The following is a 20,962-nucleotide window of genomic DNA, read 5'->3' on the forward strand; positions in this document are numbered from 1 at the left end:
ATATTTGCGTACCTTGGGTTTGCACTATTACCAGCCAAGCAAGATGTCTCAGTATATGTTGGAGCGTCGACAAATGGTTGTTGGCAGCATATGCCGCGGGGTATAGGAAACTCACTTTGTCACTGTTGACAATAGCAACACTAAATACCAAAATCCGTTAGCTGGTGTGATTGAAAGAGACAAATAAGGCGGACTCGAGCCATACCGGGTAAGCTTTTCAGACATGATGGCTGATGTTCAGATCAAGTCGAATGCGCGAAACCGATGTAGTGGGGGACAAAGAGCAGCTGCTGAAAAGAAGCAGTAAGATTGCTTGAGGGGTGATCTGTGCTGGATGAAGCCGATCACACGGCGGCGGTTGGACTGGCAGAATGCGAACGCGCCAGATCTCTGCACAGGCAGCACCGAGGAGAGAGCGAGGTAGAAACGTTGCTGGAGAACCCCGATGAGGAGGGGCTCTCTGGAGAGAAAACTATGCCGGGCATTGTGGGCAACTGTAGATGCCTCAGGCCGCAAATATTTCCGGGCTGCATTATTTCTGGCTGTGCTGATTGGCTGGCCGCTCAAATTGACTGATTCTGCTCGGAAGACGAATAAATCCATGTCCGAGGCACACGTGACAGTCAAAACGCGCTAGGCCGCTTGAAGGCTCGCTTGCGGTGCGCTAAACCGCACAGAGCATGGCGGGTGATTGCAGCCTGAGGGATCAGGCGGGAAGCCAATCCCTTCACGGCGAATCGTCCACCTCCAGCCGAACGTACAACACTCTTCCTACTCCCTCATCATATTCTCAGCGGCCTCCCATCGTTCCTTTGCTGCCTCCACCATTCCATCCTCCCCTCTCCCCCCACCTTTTCCCTTCAACTTTGTCACCATTTATTTCTTCGTTTTTCCCTGATTAGGGGTCACCAAGCTATGGAATGTAAGTATTAAATTTGTCTTTCCTAGCTTTTTCCTAGACGTGTCCTGGCACTGTCGGCCGGGGTACTTCTCCACGGTCTCGACCCACCGAAGAACTCCAGATATCCCCTACATCTGGTGTGTTGAGGGGTTCTCGGGTTCCTCCTGGTCAAGGTCTGGCTGGCTTTCTTCTCCTGTATCTGAATTTGCCTTTGGATTTGCCCCTATTCCCCCATCTCTCCCCTACCACTCTCCGTCGCGTTTCATCCAGCCCGCCATCAAAAACATGCCCATCCATCATACCTCCATCTCCTACCTTGTTCACCTACCTATTTTGTTCGATTCTAGTGAAAACTGAGTCGCGTAAATCTGTTTTACACTATGCCGTGCCTTCCATCCCTCTCCGGGCTCGTACCGGGCTTCAATGCTGATGTCTCTCATCATCAATAGCTACTAGCATGGTGATCCCATCTACCTCCGAGCCATCGGCCACAATGGCCTTGATGAATGGGTACCCCGCATCACCTGCCTCCGATGCCGCAAGCAGCAGAGATGAGCTTGCAGTCAGTGAGAGTGGAAGCCACCTGTCCGACTCCTTTGCAAACCATGCCGCACGCGAATCATCATCCTCCCCCGAGGAAGACGCCGCAGACGAGTCCTATAATGCCGGCTCCCCAGACGCGGAGGGAGATGAGGATGCTTTTGGGATGGAAAATGACGAGGATCAGAGCAGTGCATCTGGCTCTGAAAACTCTTCATCATCAGAAACCAGGCGTGGCACGAAACGGAAATCGTCGTCGGTCAATGAATCAGACTATATCCGACAGAACCCCGATCTATATGGCCTTCGCCGAAGCGCAAGAGCCCGTACGACGCGTCAAATCGTCGAATCAGACTCGGACTCAGACTCGGACGCTGTAGCACCCCGTGCTAAGCGTCGACGCGCCGCAGCCTCACAACCCTCCTCGAAACGTCCTTCCCGCTCTGCAACCCAATCGTCGTTCTCCGAAGACACGGACAGCGATGAGTACGGAGGCCCCCGCGCTCGCACAAGTAAGGCGAGGCGACGGCGGCTCCTTCAAGCCTCATCAAACGATGCACCTTCGCACCCCGAGGTTCGTTTCTCAACGAGGAATGCCTCTCGGGTCTCGAATTACAATGAAGATGATGATGATTCCATGTTCGAGGATGACCCAGATGAAATGACGCAGAACTATTGGGTGAACACCGTGGAGGATGATCGCCCAGCCGTCGATATTGTGCTCAATCATCGTGTCAAGGATGGCGTGGACCCAAGTAGCCTCGACCTCGGCCGCCACGACTTTGAGTTTTACATCAAATGGCAAGGCAAATCTCACTACCATGCCACATGGGAAACGGCCGAGAGTCTTGCCAACTGTCGTAGTACCCGCCGCCTTGACAATTATATACGCAAAACCCTGTCCGAAGACGTCCGCCTCAAGAATGACGAGGATGTTGCCCCCGAGGATCGGGAAAAATGGAACCTCGATCGCGAGAGGGATGTAGACGCTATTGAGGATTACAAACAAGTCGAGCGAGTTATCGGAATGCGCGAAGGCGACGAAGGGACAGAGTACTTCGTCAAATGGAAGCGCCTGTTCTACGACTCTTGTACATGGGAGAGTGAAGAGCTCGTTAGTAATATTGCTCAGCGCGAGATAGACCGCTTTCTAGATCGTTCCTCTCGCCCCCCGGTGTCAGACAAGTCCGAAACCAACCCAGCCACGCGAAAATCTTTCGAGACAATCAAAAGCACCCCGAGCTTCCTGCAGAATGGCCAGCTCAAGGAGTTTCAAGTGAAAGGTGTCAATTTCATGGCCTTCAACTGGGTGAAGAATCGCAACGTCGTGCTGGCCGACGAGATGGGGCTGGGTAAGACCGTCCAGACTGTTGCGTTCATCAACTGGCTACGCCATGTGCGCCGCCAGCAAGGGCCTTTTGTGGTCGTCGTCCCACTGTCGACGATGCCATCCTGGGCCGAGACTTTCGACTACTGGACCCCTGACCTCAACTATGTTGTCTACAATGGCAACGAGGCTGCGCGCACGGTTCTGCGCGAACATGAACTCATGGTAGACGGGAACCCTCGGCGGCCCAAGTTCAATGTACTCCTTACCACCTATGAGTATGTTCTACTGGACTCGACCTTCCTGAGCCAGTTCAAGTGGCAGTTTATGGCCGTGGATGAGGCACATCGGTTGAAGAATCGCGAGTCTCAGCTGTATTTGAAGCTGCTGGAATTCAGGTCTCCGGCTAGACTTCTCATTACAGGAACCCCCATTCAAAACAACCTCGCGGAGCTCTCTGCCCTTTTGGATTTCCTGAACCCGGGCCTGGTTGATATTGACGCCGACATGGACCTCAACGCGGAAGCGGCCTCTCACAAGCTTGCGGAGCTCACGAAAGCTATTCAACCCTTCATGCTGCGGCGAACTAAGTCGAAGGTGGAGTCTGACCTCCCTCCCAAGACCGAGAAGATCATTCGTGTCGAGCTTTCCGACGTCCAACTGGAGTACTACAAGAACATCCTCACCAAGAATTACGCTGCTCTCAATGATGGAGCCAGAGGTCAGAAACAATCACTTTTGAACATCATGATGGAGCTGAAGAAAGCAAGTAATCATCCATTCATGTTCCCCAATGCCGAAGCTAGGATTCTGGAAGGTAGTACCCGCCGGGAGGATGTTCTCAGGGCAATGATCACCAGCAGTGGTAAAATGATGCTCTTGGATCAGCTTCTTGCCAAGCTGAAACGCGACGGTCACCGTGTGTTGATCTTTAGTCAAATGGTCAAAATGCTTGACATCCTTGGTGATTATATGGAGTTCCGTGGCTACACATACCAGCGACTAGATGGTACCATCCCTGCGGCAGCACGTCGTTTGGCCATTGAACATTACAACGCTCCCGGAAGCAATGACTTTGCTTTCATTCTGTCTACCCGAGCCGGTGGTCTTGGTATCAACCTTATGACAGCAGATACTGTAGTCTTGTTTGATTCGGACTGGAATCCCCAGGCCGATCTTCAAGCTATGGCCAGAGCGCACCGTATTGGACAAACGAGACCGGTTAGTGTGTATCGTCTGGTGTCAAAGGATACTGTGGAGGAAGAAGTGATCGAAAGAGCCCGAAACAAGCTTCTACTCGAGTTCATTACAATCCAACGCGGTGTTACTGACAAGGAGGCGTCAGAGATTCAGAACAAGATGGCTCGTAGTGGGATCTCGGTCAGCGAACCGAATTCAACAGAGGATATTTCGCGTATTCTCAAGCGTCGTGGCCAGAGAATGTTCGAGCAGACTGGTAACCAGGAGAAGCTTGAACAGCTTGACATCGACTCAGTCCTCGCAAATGCGGAACTTCATCAGACCGAACAGGCTGAGGAGATTCAAGCCGACGGTGGCGAAGAGTTCCTTCGAGCCTTCGAATACGTTGACATCAAGGTTGACGACCTCAGTTGGGATGACATTATTCCCAAAGAACAGCTGGAGGAGATCAAGGCAGAGGAAAAGAAGAAAGCCGACGAACGGTATCTTGCCGAAGTAATCGAGCAAAACCGACCTCGCAAGCGCAATGCACCGGGTGACGAACGGGATACCCGCGAAGAACGCAAAGCCAAGAGATTAGCGAGAGCACAGGTTAGCATGGAGGGTGGCGATGATTCCGATTCAAACGCTCAGTCGGATCCGAAACGACCGCTTGTGGAGAAAGAATACCGCCACCTTCTGCGTGCCTACCTTCGTTTTGGCGATATGGGAGAACGTGAGGAGGATGTCGTCCGTGAGGCACGTCTTCTTGACCGTGATAGAGAGACAGTCAAGGCTGCGCTCCGTGAAATAACCGACAAGGCTGCCACTTTGGTGCGGGAAGACATAGAGAAACTCGAGGCGCTTGAGCACGCCGGTAAGGTGCCGACGAAGAAAGAGAAGAAGGCGGTCTTGTTCGACCTCCATGGAGTCAAGCGTCTCAATGCATACACTATTGTGGAACGCCCGACGGAAATGCGCATCTTGAAGGAGGCAACGGCCGCGGTGCCTGACTTCAAGAACTTCCGGATACCGGAAGCCACCAAAGCCGCGGACTATACGTGTCCATGGGGTGCGCGCGAAGACGGGATGCTGTGTATCGGTATTGCACGTCATGGATATGGCGCCTGGACGCAAATCCGAGACGACACCGACCTTGGCCTTGGCGATAAGTTCTTCCTTGAAGAGCACCGTGTCGAGAGGAAAAACGAGCGCATGAATGCTGAGGACAAGACAACGAAATCCCCAGGAGCCGTTCACCTTGTTCGTCGCGCAGACTATTTGTTATCGGTCCTTCGTGACAAAGCCACCAATGGCTCTAGTGTCAGCGCGAAGAGAGCCGTCGAGAACCATCACCGGAACAACCGGAAAGGTTCCCGTACGCATGCCAGCAACAGCGTCTCAGCTTCGCCAGCACCGTCCCTTTCTCGCAGAGGCCACCGGGAAACAGAACGTTCGAGGCATCGGTCTCATACCCATGGCGCCAGGGATAGTGTTGAACGACACCACACTCCTAGCCACGATGCTCGACCTAGATCCGTGCATGAAGGGGAACGAAGCCGTCATAGAACCTCCGACGCCTCCAGCGAGGATATTCGGCGCCGTAAGCCTAATGAGAATGGCTACTCCGCCGGCAAAGAAGATATGGCTCGCTTGTTCTTCAAGCCCATTCGCGAGAACCTGAAGAAGGTGTCAGCCGTTACTAAAGAGAACTTCCCGAGTAAGACCGAAAGGGCTACGGAGTTGAGACGTCTACTGGGCAAGGTCGGTGAATTCATCGGTCAGAATCTGAAGGGCCAGGGCTCCATGACGTCTTTGGAGACTCGTTTATGGTATGTCCAAAGCAATCCGGTCTAGGTTCCGAACAGAATATACTAACTTTCACAACAGGCAATATGTTTCGGTACACTACTGGCCCAACAAAGACGCTGGGGGGGCTAAACTTCAAGAAATGTATCATAAACTGATCGCTGCCCGTAAGGAGGCTGCTGCTCCCCAGCCAGCTTCCAACGGAGGGTAGATGCCGGTCTTAAAATCCCGGTGTTACAGCGAAAAGATGTCAAGGGTCTTGTTTTCTATTTCATGGAGTTCATTTTGCTTCAAATTCATGTTAAAAGGTACATATGCATCATTTGGGAAAGCATGGCGACGGCGTCTGGTATGATCTACGAATAAGGAGTGTTGTGTGTGGTTGACCCATGAGTGGCCTTCTATGATGTTTGCATGCATGGCAGCTATTTCTTTGGCTCTTACGTCTTGCGGTTCTTCCGTATTTGGAGCATCGGGATTTGTGATGTGTTCACATATATCGTTTTCTTCTATACCTCTCTATCGCCTCATCATTCTGCTCCTCCCATATACCTATGGACTGATGAGTGTCCTTGTTGTTTCTATGATATTGAGCCCGGGAAAAGAAAAACTCCCCCTTTTGTTGATTGTTTTCTTAGCCCTTTCCCATCTACTTAAACCATCCGAGCAGGGCTCCTTATATCCTTCGATTTCATGTATCTTCTTTCATACTATCAACATCATCGGGCTACTACTTCTGTCTCCTGGAGTTTGATAATTTCTTTTCCATTCTAGCCTGGGTATATCCATCTTCTGTTCTGCTTTTTCTATCGAAGTGTCCGTCCTTTAGACCTCGATAACTGTCCTATTTTTCGTTCCCACTAACAGGAGAAAGTGGCTGGGCTTATCATGTTGTTATGTTTCCAATCCTTATCTAGGATACGTCTTGAAGGGTACTTGGCATGTAGGAAGAAAAATAAGCGTTGAATGCATTTCTCTTTACAATCACGATAGTCCAACAGCTAGTTATATGGTTGCATACGTGCAATGAATAAAGGTACTTAATCGGTTTTTGTTCGCTTCTTTTCTTTCCTTCTAATGCAAGAAGAATTCCATGCCGTCAACAGTAATAAAAGAAAAAGAAAAAAAAGAAAGAAAGGAAAAGTAGGATAGCGCCAATTCCCATTTCATAAGTTACACAAGCAGTAGACAGGTAATAAGAAAAAAAAAAGACCAGGATATTTTGCGCAAACGAAACGAAACGAACTGAAGCCGGAATTGATCGAGTCCCTGCGTGTCCCGTGATGTGGTAAAGAAAAGGATAGGAAGTAGAGGGCAATTGGTAAGATAACCGGTAAGATGGTGACCGGATGGAGAAAGGTGTATAAGAAGGGAAGAAAAGAAAGGAAATTGCGTAGTGGCACGTTTTATCGCAAGAGACGTGACATTGCCCAATTCCGTGGTGAAATCATTACCAGCAGCCCCCAACATAAAACCCAAAAGAATCCCCAAACAAGAAGGTAGAGTACAAGGGAAAGGGGAAAGAAAAGAAAAAGAAGAGCAACAGACACGGCAGTAGCGAGCAAGTCAAGAAGGATATATTAGATGACCACCACAATCACCATTAACACTCGCGTCATGGTGGAACAGATTCAGACCCCTGGTCCTGTCCAACATCCATCTCCGTTGGCTCTGACTGCCGTTGCTCCGACTGCGGCGGATTTTCCGTCCCATTCGCCGGCGCAGATTTGGACACGCTAAATTTCTCATCAAGGAGCTTGAACAATCGTACCTCGGCCTCCATCAGATCATCGAAGATCGCTTCCTTCTCCATCCATGATTCCTTTCTCTTGACGCGAATCTTCTCCCATGCGTCGCGTAGCTCCGCACCCTCCTGCTGTGCCCAATGGATCTGTCTCAGAAGCAACCGATACAGTTGCGGACCTTCAAGAAGCATCTCGTAGGTGTCGAATTCCTTCTCCAATCCACCCGGAGGCACGTGAAGATCGTCTTCCAGTCCTGCCGCTTCCTCATTGACGCTTTCACTGTGATCTCCTGCATCTTCCTTCGGCGGAAACGATAGCTTCAGCTTCAACCGTTGAATCTTGCCAGACGGGGTCGCGGTCGGCGTTCCTGCCGCCGAAGCAGCGACATTGTGGTGTTTGGGTACGGGGTCGGAGGGACGAAGCGCCTCTGTTTCATGAACAGTTCTCATGTGTTTGGCAAGGGCGTCTGATCGAGTGAAGCTGCGGTCGCATTCTGTAGACATCAAGGGAGCAATGTTAGACGCTGCCAAGGGATAACAAGAAGGGAACATGTCGCAGGGGCGAGGACTTTCGGAAGACTTACCTGGTAGAGCGCAATAGAAGGGCTTTTCTCGCGTATGGCTTCTCATATGTGCGCGCAGCGCGTAGCCACTTGCGTGAGTTTGGCCCTTTCGACTGCAATCGGACCATTCGCAGGAGTATTTCTTCTGTCGGCTCCCAACATGTTCTTCATGTATGTGCTTCACGAGACCGTCCATGTTGCCTAGATCACCGGCGTCGCATCCATCCCAGCGACAGATGGTGACTTGATCGTTGCCTTGGCCGCTATAGTCGTCATCCTGGCTGCCGCCGATGAGAGCGAGGGTGTTGGGAGAGTTAGGAATGTCGCCGGAGGTATCGGACGAGATGGAGGTGGAGGGAGATGGAGGAGGGAGGTCATCTTGGAAAGTGGTCGAAACGGGAGTATTGCGATCCCAAGAGGCCACGCCAGTGCGACGACGCTTTGAGGGAGGCATGTTGGAGCCGGAGGGCGAGAAGGCTTGCTTTAGGTCGTCGCGATCCGACATGTCGTCGGAAGCAATGGAGGAGAGAGGGGAGCCCGGAGATTCCGTCATGGTGGTTGACAGGAGAGAGAGGGCCCGCTTTTCAACAGAGTTGGGGGGAGTGAATGACGAGGAGGGAATTGAGCGACAACTGTGGGCCTTTAGAGGGTTACTGGCACTGGCTGTAGGAGTGAGCCAGGTTTAGGATGTTTGGAAGTCGATATCCGGCGCCGGAGTATACACTGGGCGTGAGCACCGCGGCACGTGATGAGGCTATTGCGCCGCCAATTTTCTCGCGCCCGAAATTCCTCTTCTTTTCTTCTTCTCTTTTATACCTAACCTGGTCTGAGAGACTGGAAATTGCACACTTGGCATTCACCTTGAGATCTGATGTGACTCAAGTCCTCTCCCAGTGGTCGATTGAGCTACTTTTTGGCGAATTACTTATAGTTTTCGTGATCTGTTTAACAGATCCTGCCCACACCGTGTTGAGCAGGGTAAGTTGCTGCCAATTTCCTAACCATTTTATTGTGTTTTGAATCTGCCGCAACTTTCCATGATGAATGAATCAAGAATTCTGCAATTCGGACAATCTCCTCTCTTGTGAGATTGCATGTTGACTCTTCTACACTTGATCTGACTCTTCGTCTGTTTTCATTGTGTTTATGAAGCATTCCACTTCTGCCTTGCCAACAGCAGCTGACCGTTCCGGCTTATTCAGGATCTCATTATTTCCATTATTTCTCCTATACTATATATACATATCAATGATATCAACTTCAGTATCGACAAACTACCAAAATTACGCCCTCATGAAGACCGTACAACCGTAACCGTAGTAGCTTAGTAGCGAGTTCCGATAATCTGAATCCGGTCCAAAATGCCCTTCAGCTCGTCCATCTCGGCATCGCTAAGACGAGGGACCCCCTCCAGGTTCTGAGTAACCTTGTCAACCGTCGTGCCACCGGGAATGGGGATAATGGTGGGCATTCCCGGCTTGTCGCTGAGAGTGAGGATCCAGGCCAGTGCGATCTGGACAGGGGCCACGCCCTTGCGCGCTGCCAGGTCCTTGACCTCATTAACCAGCTTAATGTTTTCCTTCATGGCTTCCTCCTGGAACTTGGGCAGCGTTCTGCGGAAATCACCCTCGGGGATCTCGGACAGGCTGGTGAAGGCACCCGCCAACACACCCCGGCCCAAAGGCGAGTAAGCCACAACGGGGATGTTAAGCTCAGCGCAAACCTTAGCGACGTCATTGTTGAGGATCGTAGTATCAAAGAGGGACAATTCAACCTCTACCGCTGCGATCGGGTGGACCTTGTGACTGCATGATCTCGTCAGCTGCCTTTTCTTTTTCGTGTAACCAGCTTCTGCAAGAGAATGTGTGTGTGTGTGTGTGTGTAGGTAGCAACGTACGCTCTGCGAATAGTCTCTGCACCAACCTCACTCAGACCAATACCTCCAATCTTGCCCTCCTTGACAAACTGTGCCAGAACAGCCACTTGCTGCTCCACCGGCACGTTGGGATCCTGTCTAGCGCATTCGAAGATATCGATCGTCTTCTTCCCGTCCAGCACGCGCAAGCAATCCTCCACACTCCGGCGAATGTTGGCCTCGGAGCTATCGGGGGTGAGCTCCCCACGCTTCAAGCCACCCTTGATACTCAGAACGACCTTGTCGGCGTTCTCGGGGTACTTGGTGAAGTACTTGTTCAAAAGGTGGCACGAGTTGTAGTCGGGCGTACCGTAGAGCTCGCCGGCGTTCCAGAAGTTGGCACCGAGCTTAAGTGTGGTGTTCAGGGTTTCGAAGCATTGCTCATCCGAGGGAGGTTGAGGAGACCAGGTCATTCCTGTGATATGACACCGCCATCGTCAGCTGCTGCAGAATATGACTGCGGGGGTTGATCGTGTTCACATACTCATGGTTCCGTAGCCGGTGTGGCCGACCTCACGTCCATTGAGGAAAGGCATGTTGCTAGGTATGTTGCAGCGATTGGGTGTGGATTTTGGTATTCGATGCGAGGTTTAAGCGTGTAGCTCTTCAGATCAAGAGGTGATGGTGTTTGTTTTAAAATTGAGCTGCACCGGAGAGTTTGGTTTGGGTTGAAGCTGCAATCCGGAGGGTCGATGAGGGGCTTTTATCTCTGCTTCCCCAACGATCAACATCAGCTTTCGGAGTACGTCGGACATTGGCCTAGATCACCGCTGTTGACTCACAAATGAGTGTAAGACCCGCTGATTGACCGTGATAGTATGCTGAGACTCGACGAGATCTGTGGGACTGCTGCGGTATTAGTGATGGAGGCCGAGGGGTTCTTTCGGATTTAGCTGGAGTTAACTTCGTAGACCGATACGGAACGAAAGTTAAACCACGAGAACGTAGAATCAGATAGATGGCCGGAGATCGAAATGTTCTGGGATCACACCAAGTTAATTTCTACTTCAGGTACTAACTTATGATATAGTTTCCTTGCCATTGGTCTTCATCAATCGTGACACGCCGCTGAATACTTTTCACACAAACAGAACAGATGGAACTATAGGAGAGACATCAAGACAATAAACCACACTGCCAACCAAACCTTACAATGTCATCAAGACAAGCTGAGAAACGATTATACCCTCCGCATCGCTCAGTTCAGAGTGTGCTCATCGCTGCTATCCACCGCGTTCTTGAAAGCGTGCTGTATGTTCTCCATCAAGGCCTTCACGAACCCTGATGGGTCCGTTGTAGGGTTCGGAAGCTTGCCACCCTTGTTGCTCTGGTTGTCGTCAGAGTCCTTGTCGTTATTGGAGTGCGTCGTGTCGTTGTTAGAGGTCTTGTCATCGGCCTTCTTCTCCGTATCCTTGTTTTGGTCCTTGTCTGTATCTTGCCCATTATTTGTCTCCTTGTCATCCTCCTTGTCGACATCATCGTTTTCGGTGGTCACAGTCTTCTGAGGGCTGTTGCTGTCGTCGATGACAGTATCGGGCTCATTGTCACTCTTCCAGTGGTTGAGCTTGGCAACTTCGTCAAGCCCAACAGAGTCAAAGAGAGCGCTGATAAGATCATTGTTATTGTCCTCGGGAGCATCGGCCTGAGGGATCATTCGCTGCGGCGATAGAGTTAGCTAATTTGGTTGGTGTAAGTACACAGACAAGATACTTACCGGGTCAGGAGATCTCGAACTCACTGCTCTCGATACATTGTGCTTGTTCGATGTAGGTACGGGATGTGCGAGGGTAAGAGAAGAGAAGGTGAGGAATGTGAGGACCATGCAAGTCACTGATGGCGTCTTGGGCTGCATGTTGAAATATGGCAGTGTAAAATGCTATCGGGATCAAGAGTGTATTTGAGAGGGCAATGGAGGCTAATGAAGTGCTCTGTGGAGTAAGTTTAAGGAGAAACTTGAATTGAAAGTCTAACGAGACAAGCGAGCCTAGATATACTCCTCGTCGTTGCTCCGAGAGCCCCTGTGCGATGAGACTTTGCCGCCGTGCGGAATGGAAGGGCTGGATGAACGTCGCGGAGGAAAATACCACGCGTTTTGCAAGATCGCGTCTCCTGATAAGGTCCAGCCATTGAGTGGCTTTTACACGCCATCTATTTCTCAAATCTAGATTGCTTGCTTGCTACAATGAGGTGATCCTTTTGGCACGGTCGGTTCCACGGTCCCTATCGCACGGAAACACCAACTAGTCAGAAGCTCATCGTCATGATACTCTCATTGAGAAAAAGCAACGTTGCCATTGTTTTATCCAGTTATCCAGGACCGTTCGAAATGAGACAGTAGCATAGGTCTGAAGTGGTAGGGGTAGACCATCTCGCATTCCAGGGGCCTCGAGCATGCCAGCCCGGTTGCTTGCCTGACAGGGATAGGCTCGCCACACATCGATATGATATCATTTAAGAACAATTGGAATTATATTCTCGGGAATGTATTTCTGTCTCTCGAACACCGTACCTGCTGGCTGGGATATGTTAGCGGAACGTTCATCCCGACCACCGCAAGTCTGCAATGTTCAGGCGTTGTGTCTATAGCCGACTTACAGAGAAGATGCCAGGAACCCAACAACTAATTGAGGGTGGTATCAGTTTTGTAACAGTCTCTGTTTGGATGATCGTAAAGGATTGGTTTGTTCCTCATTGACCTTGACATGACATCTGTGTCGCACATCTGTGCCAGTCCATTATGATTTCTCAACCCCGCGCAGATAGGCCCAATGTTCGCTGTTGAAAGCAATAGCCCAGTCAACGGGCTCAGTCTCAGGTTCATAAAGCTGTCGTACCTCTGCATGCTCAGCTTTCATCACCACACGAGCATAGTCTCTAGACTAGGGGGGAAATCATCCAACAGTACTCCCATGGAGGGGAGCCAGGCCGGCCTTCGCTGGCCGGGGTCCGAGAATCAAACTTCCAGCAGAATCGGCATCTTGTGTCTTCACTGAATGAGCCAGCAGCAGGAGGACGAATTTCAACGCGCATCCATTGGTCTGGATGTGATGGAGGTGTAAGCTGAGGGCGGTACTGGGGCGATGACGAGATCGAGATAACTGGTTAGCACCCACCAACTCGCTCGTAATGTCTCACTGCGATAAGGCAAACGTCAGCTGTCAAGGCACACAAGACAGGAACTCAATATCAACTAAAATCAACTGGCAAGTAATTAATCATAGCTTTGATGCTGCAAGTTCAGGGATGTTTCTGACAGTAAGTGAAACATGCAGTTTGTGGAAGCCACCGGCATATACATGCTGTCTTGACAATATTCGGGCCGGCTGAGCGCCTACAAAGGTGCGTCAATTGGGCAGTCATCCTTCATTACCAAAAGACACGTAAGTGCGTCGTTGGGCCTGGCTTCTCTATCTGATAATGAGATAACATCATTCAGCACGATGCAAGTAGTGAATGAACGAGCATTCGTCTCCAATATCGAACCAGGTAGTTCATTCGTATCAAACGACCATCCCACAAACACAGGGTCCAACACCCAGCAGAACAGAACGCAGACCCTGCTTGGGACCTGCTGCAAGAGGCCAAGCAAGCCAAGAGCCATAGTACGAATACAATCAGCCCATTTTCCCACTGCAAACGTATCCCCTTGACCGCAGGAACCAACCAACGCTCATGCAAAGCGCCTTCATTCCGGCATACGTGATCAGTCTCGAGCAGTAGCAGCAACAGCAGCCGCCCCCTCAAAGCACCCAATTCCAGGGTCCTCCCCGTGGCTGCTTACTAGTAGCCTACAACTCTGACTCGCCGAGGAGTGGCGCCCGTTATACTTTTGCTAAACAGCAGTCTGAACCCGTTACACAATATGTACAACGGCATTACTCGTCCACTACCACCGAGAAGGAATGATCTTCTCTGCAGGCTGCGCCGCTTTGGTTAGTTATCCTTAGTATGTTGGAGTAATTCTTCCGATGCTGGCTGCGTAAGGCCTGCGCCAGCAGCATAATGGGCGGCGCATGAGACCTCCGCACTTTACAGGCGCTGATCAAGATCAGCCAACGCGAAAAAAAGGTCACTCCGTCCACGACAATGCAAGTGCCGGGCCCTCACGGGGGATCATGCCTGGAACAATCCATCCACAATGAAGGCGCGTATACACATACGTAGTCAAGTCAATAAGAAAGCCGAGGCTGGAAGGGGAATCCGAAACGTTGGCTCCTGCCCCTTCGTCTATGTCCGAACTCCCTCCATCACGACATCGCATTACCTGACAGGATGAGTGAATGAGAAGACGCTACGTAGACATCTTCTGGTGTCCATCTGTGTGTGCGCCTTGTACGTACCCAGTTAACCCCGATGAAGGACACACTAGTAAACAGGAGCAGCAGGCAGAAAAATTTCGATGCCACGGTTCAGGACGCAAACGAGGCGAGAAAAATGAAAATAAAATGAAATCAAAGAAGTAACGGAACCCTTAATTGAGGTCCGCCCCAATAGCTACGGAGGAGCATCCCCGCTTCCATCATGAATTTCTTCGTTCTTGTACATATCTATACTAGTGTATGTAGTTGAGAACCCTAAGCAATGGCTCGGCGACACTAGACTGGCCCCACTGGGCACCGGAGTATTCGTATGCACCTACGTATCCAGGTGACAAGGGAAATGACACAAGGCGGAGGGTTATGAAGTCAGCCCGAGCACAAGGAAGTAAACAATCTGGCAGATCGCCTTCATACATGGTATGGGGATGTATCCTCGGTACGATCGTAGCCGTTCTGGGGTCACCAGGTTCCATGGGATGGGCAGCATGGATTGTATCTGTACCGTGTCATGGATGTAGATTAGAACCGATGAAGGGAAACAGGGTATCTTGGTCAGTAGTTAGTAGTAGTTAGTGTTTGGTTCGACACCTGATCGGTCCCTAACTAAACCGGTCTTTACCCCGTAGTTTGTGTGGCTTACGTATGTTCCCAGTCAACACCAGTTGGTTTTAGTCTAGTTGTTTCGTGTTGAACCTTCGTCCCTCTCTTTGTCCCTTCCTCTCTCTCTCTCACTCTTTCTCGGACTCTCTAGCCTGAAGATAGTGGCAGCGAACCGAGCCCTGAAAAGCAAAGCTGCACTGCACCTTCAGCCAACAAGCTACCGGGCGACAGTCTAGAACGGAGGGGGAAAGCGATTAGACCTCAAACAGATTAGTCTCCGGCTAATCCATGCGTATCTCAGGACTAATCTAATTCTACGCGCGGCATGTCAAATCTCGGACCCCACTGAGTGACGTTTCTGCTTACGCAGCTGGCGTTGCTAGTGGTGGTGGTGAGGTGAATGATGGGAAGTGTGGGCTGTGGATAACTGGAAATGCCTCCGGGGTGGGTAGGTTAGATAGAAGAGTAGTCAGTAGATAGTTGAGTTTAGTGTTTTTTGGGTGGAACGGAGAAGACAAGGCGTCTTTGCATGGGCAATTTGGATGTCGATATCGGCTAGGGTTAGTTTTTGAGTTAGTCGGGTCCTGCATGACACACCACATCAATGCTTTGACTATACTTGAATACATTCAATCAAAATGATATGCAATCTGCACAGAGAGTACCCGAGTTGACTATATCCAAGCAATATCTCACCCAAGTTCCAACTGACTCTGACTCCCCTCTCTACACCAATCCCATCAATCCCCTTCCACTCCACCCGAGTTCTGCATGATAAACCAGAATGAACCCAACCCTCACTAGCGCGTAGCTAAGAAGGCCACTAACTAGATAACAGTCCCACTCCACTCACTCACCAACAAGTTACAACAACCCTTCGTCCCTCTTCCCTCTTCCTCTTTCTCCAATCAATCCTTGAAGTTGAATGGGCCCCGAGAGGGAAAAAAAAAGTAAAAAAGGGAAGAAAGTATATGCGTATCCGGAGTAATCTTACTGCCTCGGAAATAGTAATTTACCCGTTACGGTATTCCATACCGTTATCGGATTACCCCAATCCACTCTCTCATCCACATCCACTCCACTCCACTCCAATCCAATCCAATCCCCTTCTTGAATCTTTGTCTCATTCTAAAAAAATTTCCCATTTCTCGGTTCCTGTCCCTTGGATGATGATGGATGGGTCACTTTCCCCCCCTCCTCGGATATCGACTACCGTAGCGAGCTTAGTCGAGCTCAATGCTACCTTGGTCCGCCGACACTTGCCCAGCTGCGGTTCCGAACTTTCTTTCCGGACCCTGAAGATCGCAAGGGTCAGGCGCGCTCTTCTTCTCTCTCGCTGGCTGGAGATTTTGAACGAGGAAAAGTGTGTGCGCGTGTTGGTGTTGTTACTCAGCGGCATTAATGATCCGTACACCGTACCAACAACCGGTAGTTGTTGGAACGGACCAGATGAATCTTCAGTCGAACTAGATTTCAAGTGTTTTTTTCCCCCTTCCTGTATACATTTCAATCGAGAATAGGGGATTTCTTTTTTATCAATTTTGCACCTGCTGTACAGCGACCGACCGACCGACCGACGACCTAGCTGAAAACCTCCTCCCCCCTTATCACAAGAAAACCCGTTCCAACCCGGGATTCCCGCAGTCGCTGTTTCACTCCAATCCCACCAATTTTTATTTCAATACCCTTGTCTTAAGTAAGAGCTCGCTTCCATGAACAGCTGGTCCGAAGCGAGTTCTGAGACATTGCCTATAACAAAGCATACTAAAGATAGATAGATAGATAGCTATCTACCCAAACAAAACTAGTAGCAGATAGGACCCTGTCTCTTTTCTTTTCTTAGATACGGATACATCGTATCTTTAATCCTGGATTCAAGTCTAAAATGGTGTGCGAGTGTGTGAGAGTGGCGCACACACACAGACACACAGCCCAGTTGTCCTGCCTTCAGTTGCCTACATACGTACGCCTAACCCTCCGAACTAAACTACATCGATATAAGTGGTGATTTTACTTAATGAAAAGAGGCGTACAATTTCAGATGCCGGGATATCCGGGGCTTCATGTAACTAAGGTGTCTGTCTGATCGATTCGATCGGGGAAACGGAATTCCATTTCACCGATGACAGCAATTTTCAGAAAAAGAAAAACAATGACAAAAAAGGGTTTTTGTTTGAAAATAAGCAAAAAAGATGCTTAGACGTAACGCCAATTCTAGATCATCATTTTTCCTTTCCTTCCCGATGTCGCTGCCAGTTTGTGTGTGTCCACTGTCATGGCCATGAGAGAGGAAAACAATAGGCAATAGTGAGGAGAAAAAGAGAGAATTTCGCTCGTAAATCATGCCAGAAACAGCACCCCCTCCTCCAGCTAGTCTAAGTAGACTACTAGGGAAAAAATCCCTGCATTGGTCTCTGGCACCGGTCGTTCTACCTTGCGCTGAGCAGTACCTAAGGGGGTCTAGTGTAGCCGGGAAAGGGTCCATAGGGCTCAAGCCACAGTAAGGTACTGACACTTGGCATGAGAAAGAAAAACAAGGGTTCTTGCTCCATAATTGTTGTGTTTTTCGTTCTCGTATTCTTTCTTCTTTCTGTTGGTTGATTGTCTCGGTTTGCTTTTGTGGAGTTTTCTCCGCGGTTAAATAATTACCATGTTGAAGAAAAAATAAAAGTTACTTTACGGAGGACATCCGAGGATTGACATCTTCTCACCATCTAGGCCAGATTCGGCTTGGAAATATGAGATCGATAAGAATAGCTTGTTGTTGACTTGTTGCTAGGGAGGACTAAACATTAGTCGTTTCACACAGTGGGTGGTTTACGTCTCGTGAGGGGGAAAAGAAGCGAAGAGGGGAGGGTCCAGTGCATTGACAGCGTAGTTCCCTGGGCTGGCGCAGACAGTGTGGCACCGACGCTGAGAGAGATCTTCACAACTCTTCATTCTTAGGATGGATGCAATGCAAGCTGGGATTCCATTCAGCCCTAGCGACCCTACCAGGAGGGGTCAACTAACTGAAAAGCAACGTTAACTAAGGTCTAGTAACATAGTTACTACGTACGTACACTGACAAAGCCACCACCACGATTATGCCGCTGCATACGTATGCTCGCTTCTTGGTATTCCCCTTCGTCCCTCAACGGCGTAGTGTAGAGTAATCAACCGGGACCCAGAGAACTTCTAGACTAGCTGTCTGTCTAGCACCTGAAATATGGACCCTCGCCAAGCCTCATCTAGCTAGTGGAGAAGCCGCTTACAAAGCAATTCTACGTCGTCAACCAGACGCGTCCCGTAATCTGCCAGATGATCTGCCCGTCGATTCGGATTTTGAGGGCTTCTTCGGTTGGCTCGGCAGCTGAGTCATTGGATCTGCCTCGTATCGACACCGTAAGTTTTTTACGTCTCTAATTGGTTGCTTGGTAGGAGCACGGAGATAGGCCGCGCGCGACCCTGATCTCCGTTTCAACTGATTCCTACTTACTGTACGGTGCCTAGATAACTAACTGTAACTAGTTGATAGTAGTGAGTGCCAATAGCCAGGGTGGCGTCCCGTATATCCAATCCGGACTCTCTGACTCGATGTTGCTTTATTGTCATCTACATTTTCCAATGTCTTGGGTTCCTGTAGGGACTCGTATAGTGCTGCGTTAGTCTAGCCACGCCCTCTGCCTCATTTCCTCTTCTCTCCAGTCCGTGCAGTAGTGTGCCTGGCTTGGCTGCGAAGTTCTACGTACTATCATACGTAGAAGATGTGGCGCTGATCTCGCAGCGTATAAGTAGAATCCACTCTTATCTCTCTCTCTTATGCCTTCTCCTCCGACGGGTTTACGGATAGACGGAGTACCTACGGAGAATCGGACTGATGCATTATCATTGCACAATGACCACATCCCCATGTAGCTAGCAGGTCATCCATGTCAAATTATTCTTGCTGTTGAGCTAGCTGTGAGCTGTGATTAACGCTCTGAGCTTCGATCTTGGCTTTACCTCCCAGTTCCAACATGCCAGCAGGATCTCGGACAATTAAGCCGCCGCCGCTGTGGCTGCTGTCAGCGTGCATTTCCGAGCCAGAGCAGTAGTAGTAGAACAACAAAAACAATACCTCTCATAACAGGATAGCATGATCCTTGAAAACCACATATCACATCTACATGATACACTTACCTCCCCCCTCAACCAAACAATCTTGTAACCACAACCAACAAAACAGCAAGGAACACTTGCAACCCGGAAGTACATCGAACCGGCCCTAACAGCCCACAATTACCCCCGACCTCCGATCTCCCTCCACAAGACCAGCCAGCCAGCCAGCCAGCCAGACAGGACATGATGGCATGTCCAGGATGCGCAAGCTTCCCAGCACCCATTGTAGGCATCAACATTTCCCTTTCCTCCTCTCTGACCAATAGCAATCATCACCGACGATGCAAGGTGGGAAAGAAGAAAGAAAAAGAAGGGCCCCCGTCCCCGCTCCCCTTCCCACCCCCCTCTCCTCGGCACGTCAATCGCTTGCAATCGGGTTCTCTTTTTTCTTTTCTTTTTTCTGCTGTCGTTGCTAGTTATTTGCTTCATTGCCTGACGTTATCCCAGGGACACTTGACGCGTAGGTTGATGGATCATAATTGCGGTTCGGAGGTCCCACTATGTAGTCTAACTCCGTAGATGGTGTACTTAGTTACGGAGTACTGGGTCAACTGCTTGCTGTGCCTCACTTTTTTCTGTTCTGCCTGGCGAGGAGGGATGGAGACTAGTACTTTTTTGTGATTAGATGGAAATTGAATATAGAGATGCGGTTTTGTTTGATATTAGTTATTACTTGAGTATGGATATGCTCATTATACGGCGTAGATGTGCATTTACTTATTAAATGTCAGTATGAGCAACCAGTAAGTACTGTCAGTCAGTTAGCTAGTCAATCAGTCAGTCAGCATGGGTTGATGGATGGAATGAAATCAGGGTCTCGCCAAGCTTTGCAGTACGTACTTATTGAATGGGTCAAACGTCTTGCCGGAGGATACTGCCAAGCGAGGTCAGAAAGAAAGAAAAGAAAAATACAATACAATAGTAAAAGTATAAATCCCAGAAAGGAAAAGGGAAAAGAAACTGAGAAAAGGCCACCCAGACGAAACTGAACGAATCGGAACTGAGTACGGAGGGGGCGGGCGTATGTGTCCACGTATGCAGAGAGGCTGGATCTGGGTGTGGAACTTCTCCGTCTTGAAGGGCGGTTTGTCTGTAGACTAGGTGGATTCATGGAAACGATTGATTGACGGATCATAGATAGATACACAGAGCTAAGACTTTTGCACTTTCGCTTGGCGTTATAGATCGCCTGAGATGGGGAAGGGGTTCCGAGGGGGAGAAGGACAGTATCTACTACTATCTAGGTGCCTGTTCTGTTATTATTGATTCTACTAACTATCTCTATCGTGATTGGTAAATTTTTATCCCCCGTTTTCCGCTTGCTGCTCTTTATTTGCCCCCTGGTTCCGGAGAGATTTTCTGCCTTTTCATCAGAAGCAGGATTTGTGCTCGTTGGGTGATATGAAGTCATGATGGTAGTGGTGATATCATGCTGCTTACTGTACACCGTATACTGACAACTGTACATCCATGTAACTGCTCCGATCTATTCATAGACAACACCTGCAACAACGATGCGTTAGTGATGAAGGATAATTTTATTGTACCTGTCGCTACTAATTTCCTATTATTGGCATGCTCCGGGGAGGACTGGTTGAACTGTGCCCCTCCCTCTTAGTCTTTTCTGTGCTATTGGAATCGAAGCTATTTCGGGTCGGGTCCGAGTGGGACTAACTACGCTGTTCTGTTTTCCAGAACGTCGGGTTGAGTTCGTTTTGGCGGGTGGAATGTGGATGCTCTTGGATCTAAACCACTCCTGAAAAGAGAGACGCCCGCTGGAAGCTTACTAGTAGAAAAGGGACGGACCAAATAACACGCGTCGCACAGCAATCAGATGGAATAATCCATAAAGGAGAGATCAAAACCGAGGGGATCAAACATACCATAATCGGACCCCTCGGCCCTTTCTTCTTAACCCCACAGTC

The 20,962-nt window shown here is 49.7% G+C and overlaps 6 protein-coding genes across 6 annotated transcripts; 2 read left to right on the forward strand and 4 right to left on the reverse strand.

Annotated features, from left to right (window-relative positions):
- Positions 1-1,358: 1,358 nt before the first annotated feature.
- Positions 1,359-5,967, forward strand: ASPBRDRAFT_121125 (chromatin-remodeling ATPase CHD1; the record flags this gene model as incomplete). The annotated part of the gene is made up of 2 exons (XM_067617401.1): positions 1,359-5,779; positions 5,838-5,967. The coding sequence occupies 2 exons, from the start codon at positions 1,359-1,361 to the stop codon at positions 5,965-5,967; spliced, it is 4,551 nt and encodes a 1,516-aa protein (XP_067481178.1).
- Positions 5,968-7,371: 1,404 nt separating this feature from the next.
- Positions 7,372-8,616, reverse strand: ASPBRDRAFT_54002 (C2H2-type zinc finger protein; the record flags this gene model as incomplete). The annotated part of the gene is made up of 2 exons (XM_067627153.1): positions 7,372-7,994; positions 8,085-8,616. The coding sequence occupies 2 exons, from the start codon at positions 8,614-8,616 to the stop codon at positions 7,372-7,374; spliced, it is 1,155 nt and encodes a 384-aa protein (XP_067481179.1).
- Positions 8,617-9,261: 645 nt separating this feature from the next.
- On the reverse strand, positions 9,262-10,845 carry ASPBRDRAFT_523387 (aldo/keto reductase family protein). Its single transcript, XM_067626882.1, has 3 exons — positions 10,463-10,845; positions 9,961-10,393; positions 9,262-9,868 (listed from the first exon to the last, which is right to left on the reverse strand). The coding sequence occupies exons 1-3, from the start codon at positions 10,512-10,514 to the stop codon at positions 9,388-9,390; spliced, it is 966 nt and encodes a 321-aa protein (XP_067481180.1). The 5' UTR covers positions 10,515-10,845; the 3' UTR covers positions 9,262-9,387.
- Positions 10,846-11,176: 331 nt separating this feature from the next.
- On the reverse strand, positions 11,177-11,830 carry ASPBRDRAFT_194832 (uncharacterized protein; the record flags this gene model as incomplete). The annotated part of the gene is made up of 2 exons (XM_067620796.1): positions 11,177-11,635; positions 11,693-11,830. The coding sequence occupies 2 exons, from the start codon at positions 11,828-11,830 to the stop codon at positions 11,177-11,179; spliced, it is 597 nt and encodes a 198-aa protein (XP_067481181.1).
- A 1,250-nt stretch (positions 11,831-13,080) lies between these two features.
- On the reverse strand, positions 13,081-13,673 carry ASPBRDRAFT_523436 (uncharacterized protein). Its single transcript, XM_067626884.1, has 2 exons — positions 13,233-13,673; positions 13,081-13,112 (listed from the first exon to the last, which is right to left on the reverse strand). Exon 1 carries the CDS (start codon positions 13,577-13,579, stop codon positions 13,310-13,312), a length of 270 nt encoding a protein of 89 aa, XP_067481182.1. The 5' UTR covers positions 13,580-13,673; the 3' UTR covers positions 13,081-13,112; positions 13,233-13,309.
- Positions 13,674-15,697: 2,024 nt separating this feature from the next.
- ASPBRDRAFT_523468 (uncharacterized protein) lies at positions 15,698-16,711 on the forward strand. Its single transcript, XM_067626886.1, has 2 exons — positions 15,698-16,593; positions 16,676-16,711. The coding sequence occupies exon 1, from the start codon at positions 15,869-15,871 to the stop codon at positions 16,415-16,417; it is 549 nt and encodes a 182-aa protein (XP_067481183.1). The 5' UTR covers positions 15,698-15,868; the 3' UTR covers positions 16,418-16,593; positions 16,676-16,711.
- Positions 16,712-20,962: the final 4,251 nt, after the last annotated feature.

The sequence above is a fragment of the Aspergillus brasiliensis genome (genome assembly GCF_001889945.1).
Source record: "Aspergillus brasiliensis CBS 101740 unplaced genomic scaffold ASPBRscaffold_4, whole genome shotgun sequence".
NCBI classification, from domain to species: Eukaryota; Fungi; Ascomycota; class Eurotiomycetes; order Eurotiales; family Aspergillaceae; genus Aspergillus; species Aspergillus brasiliensis.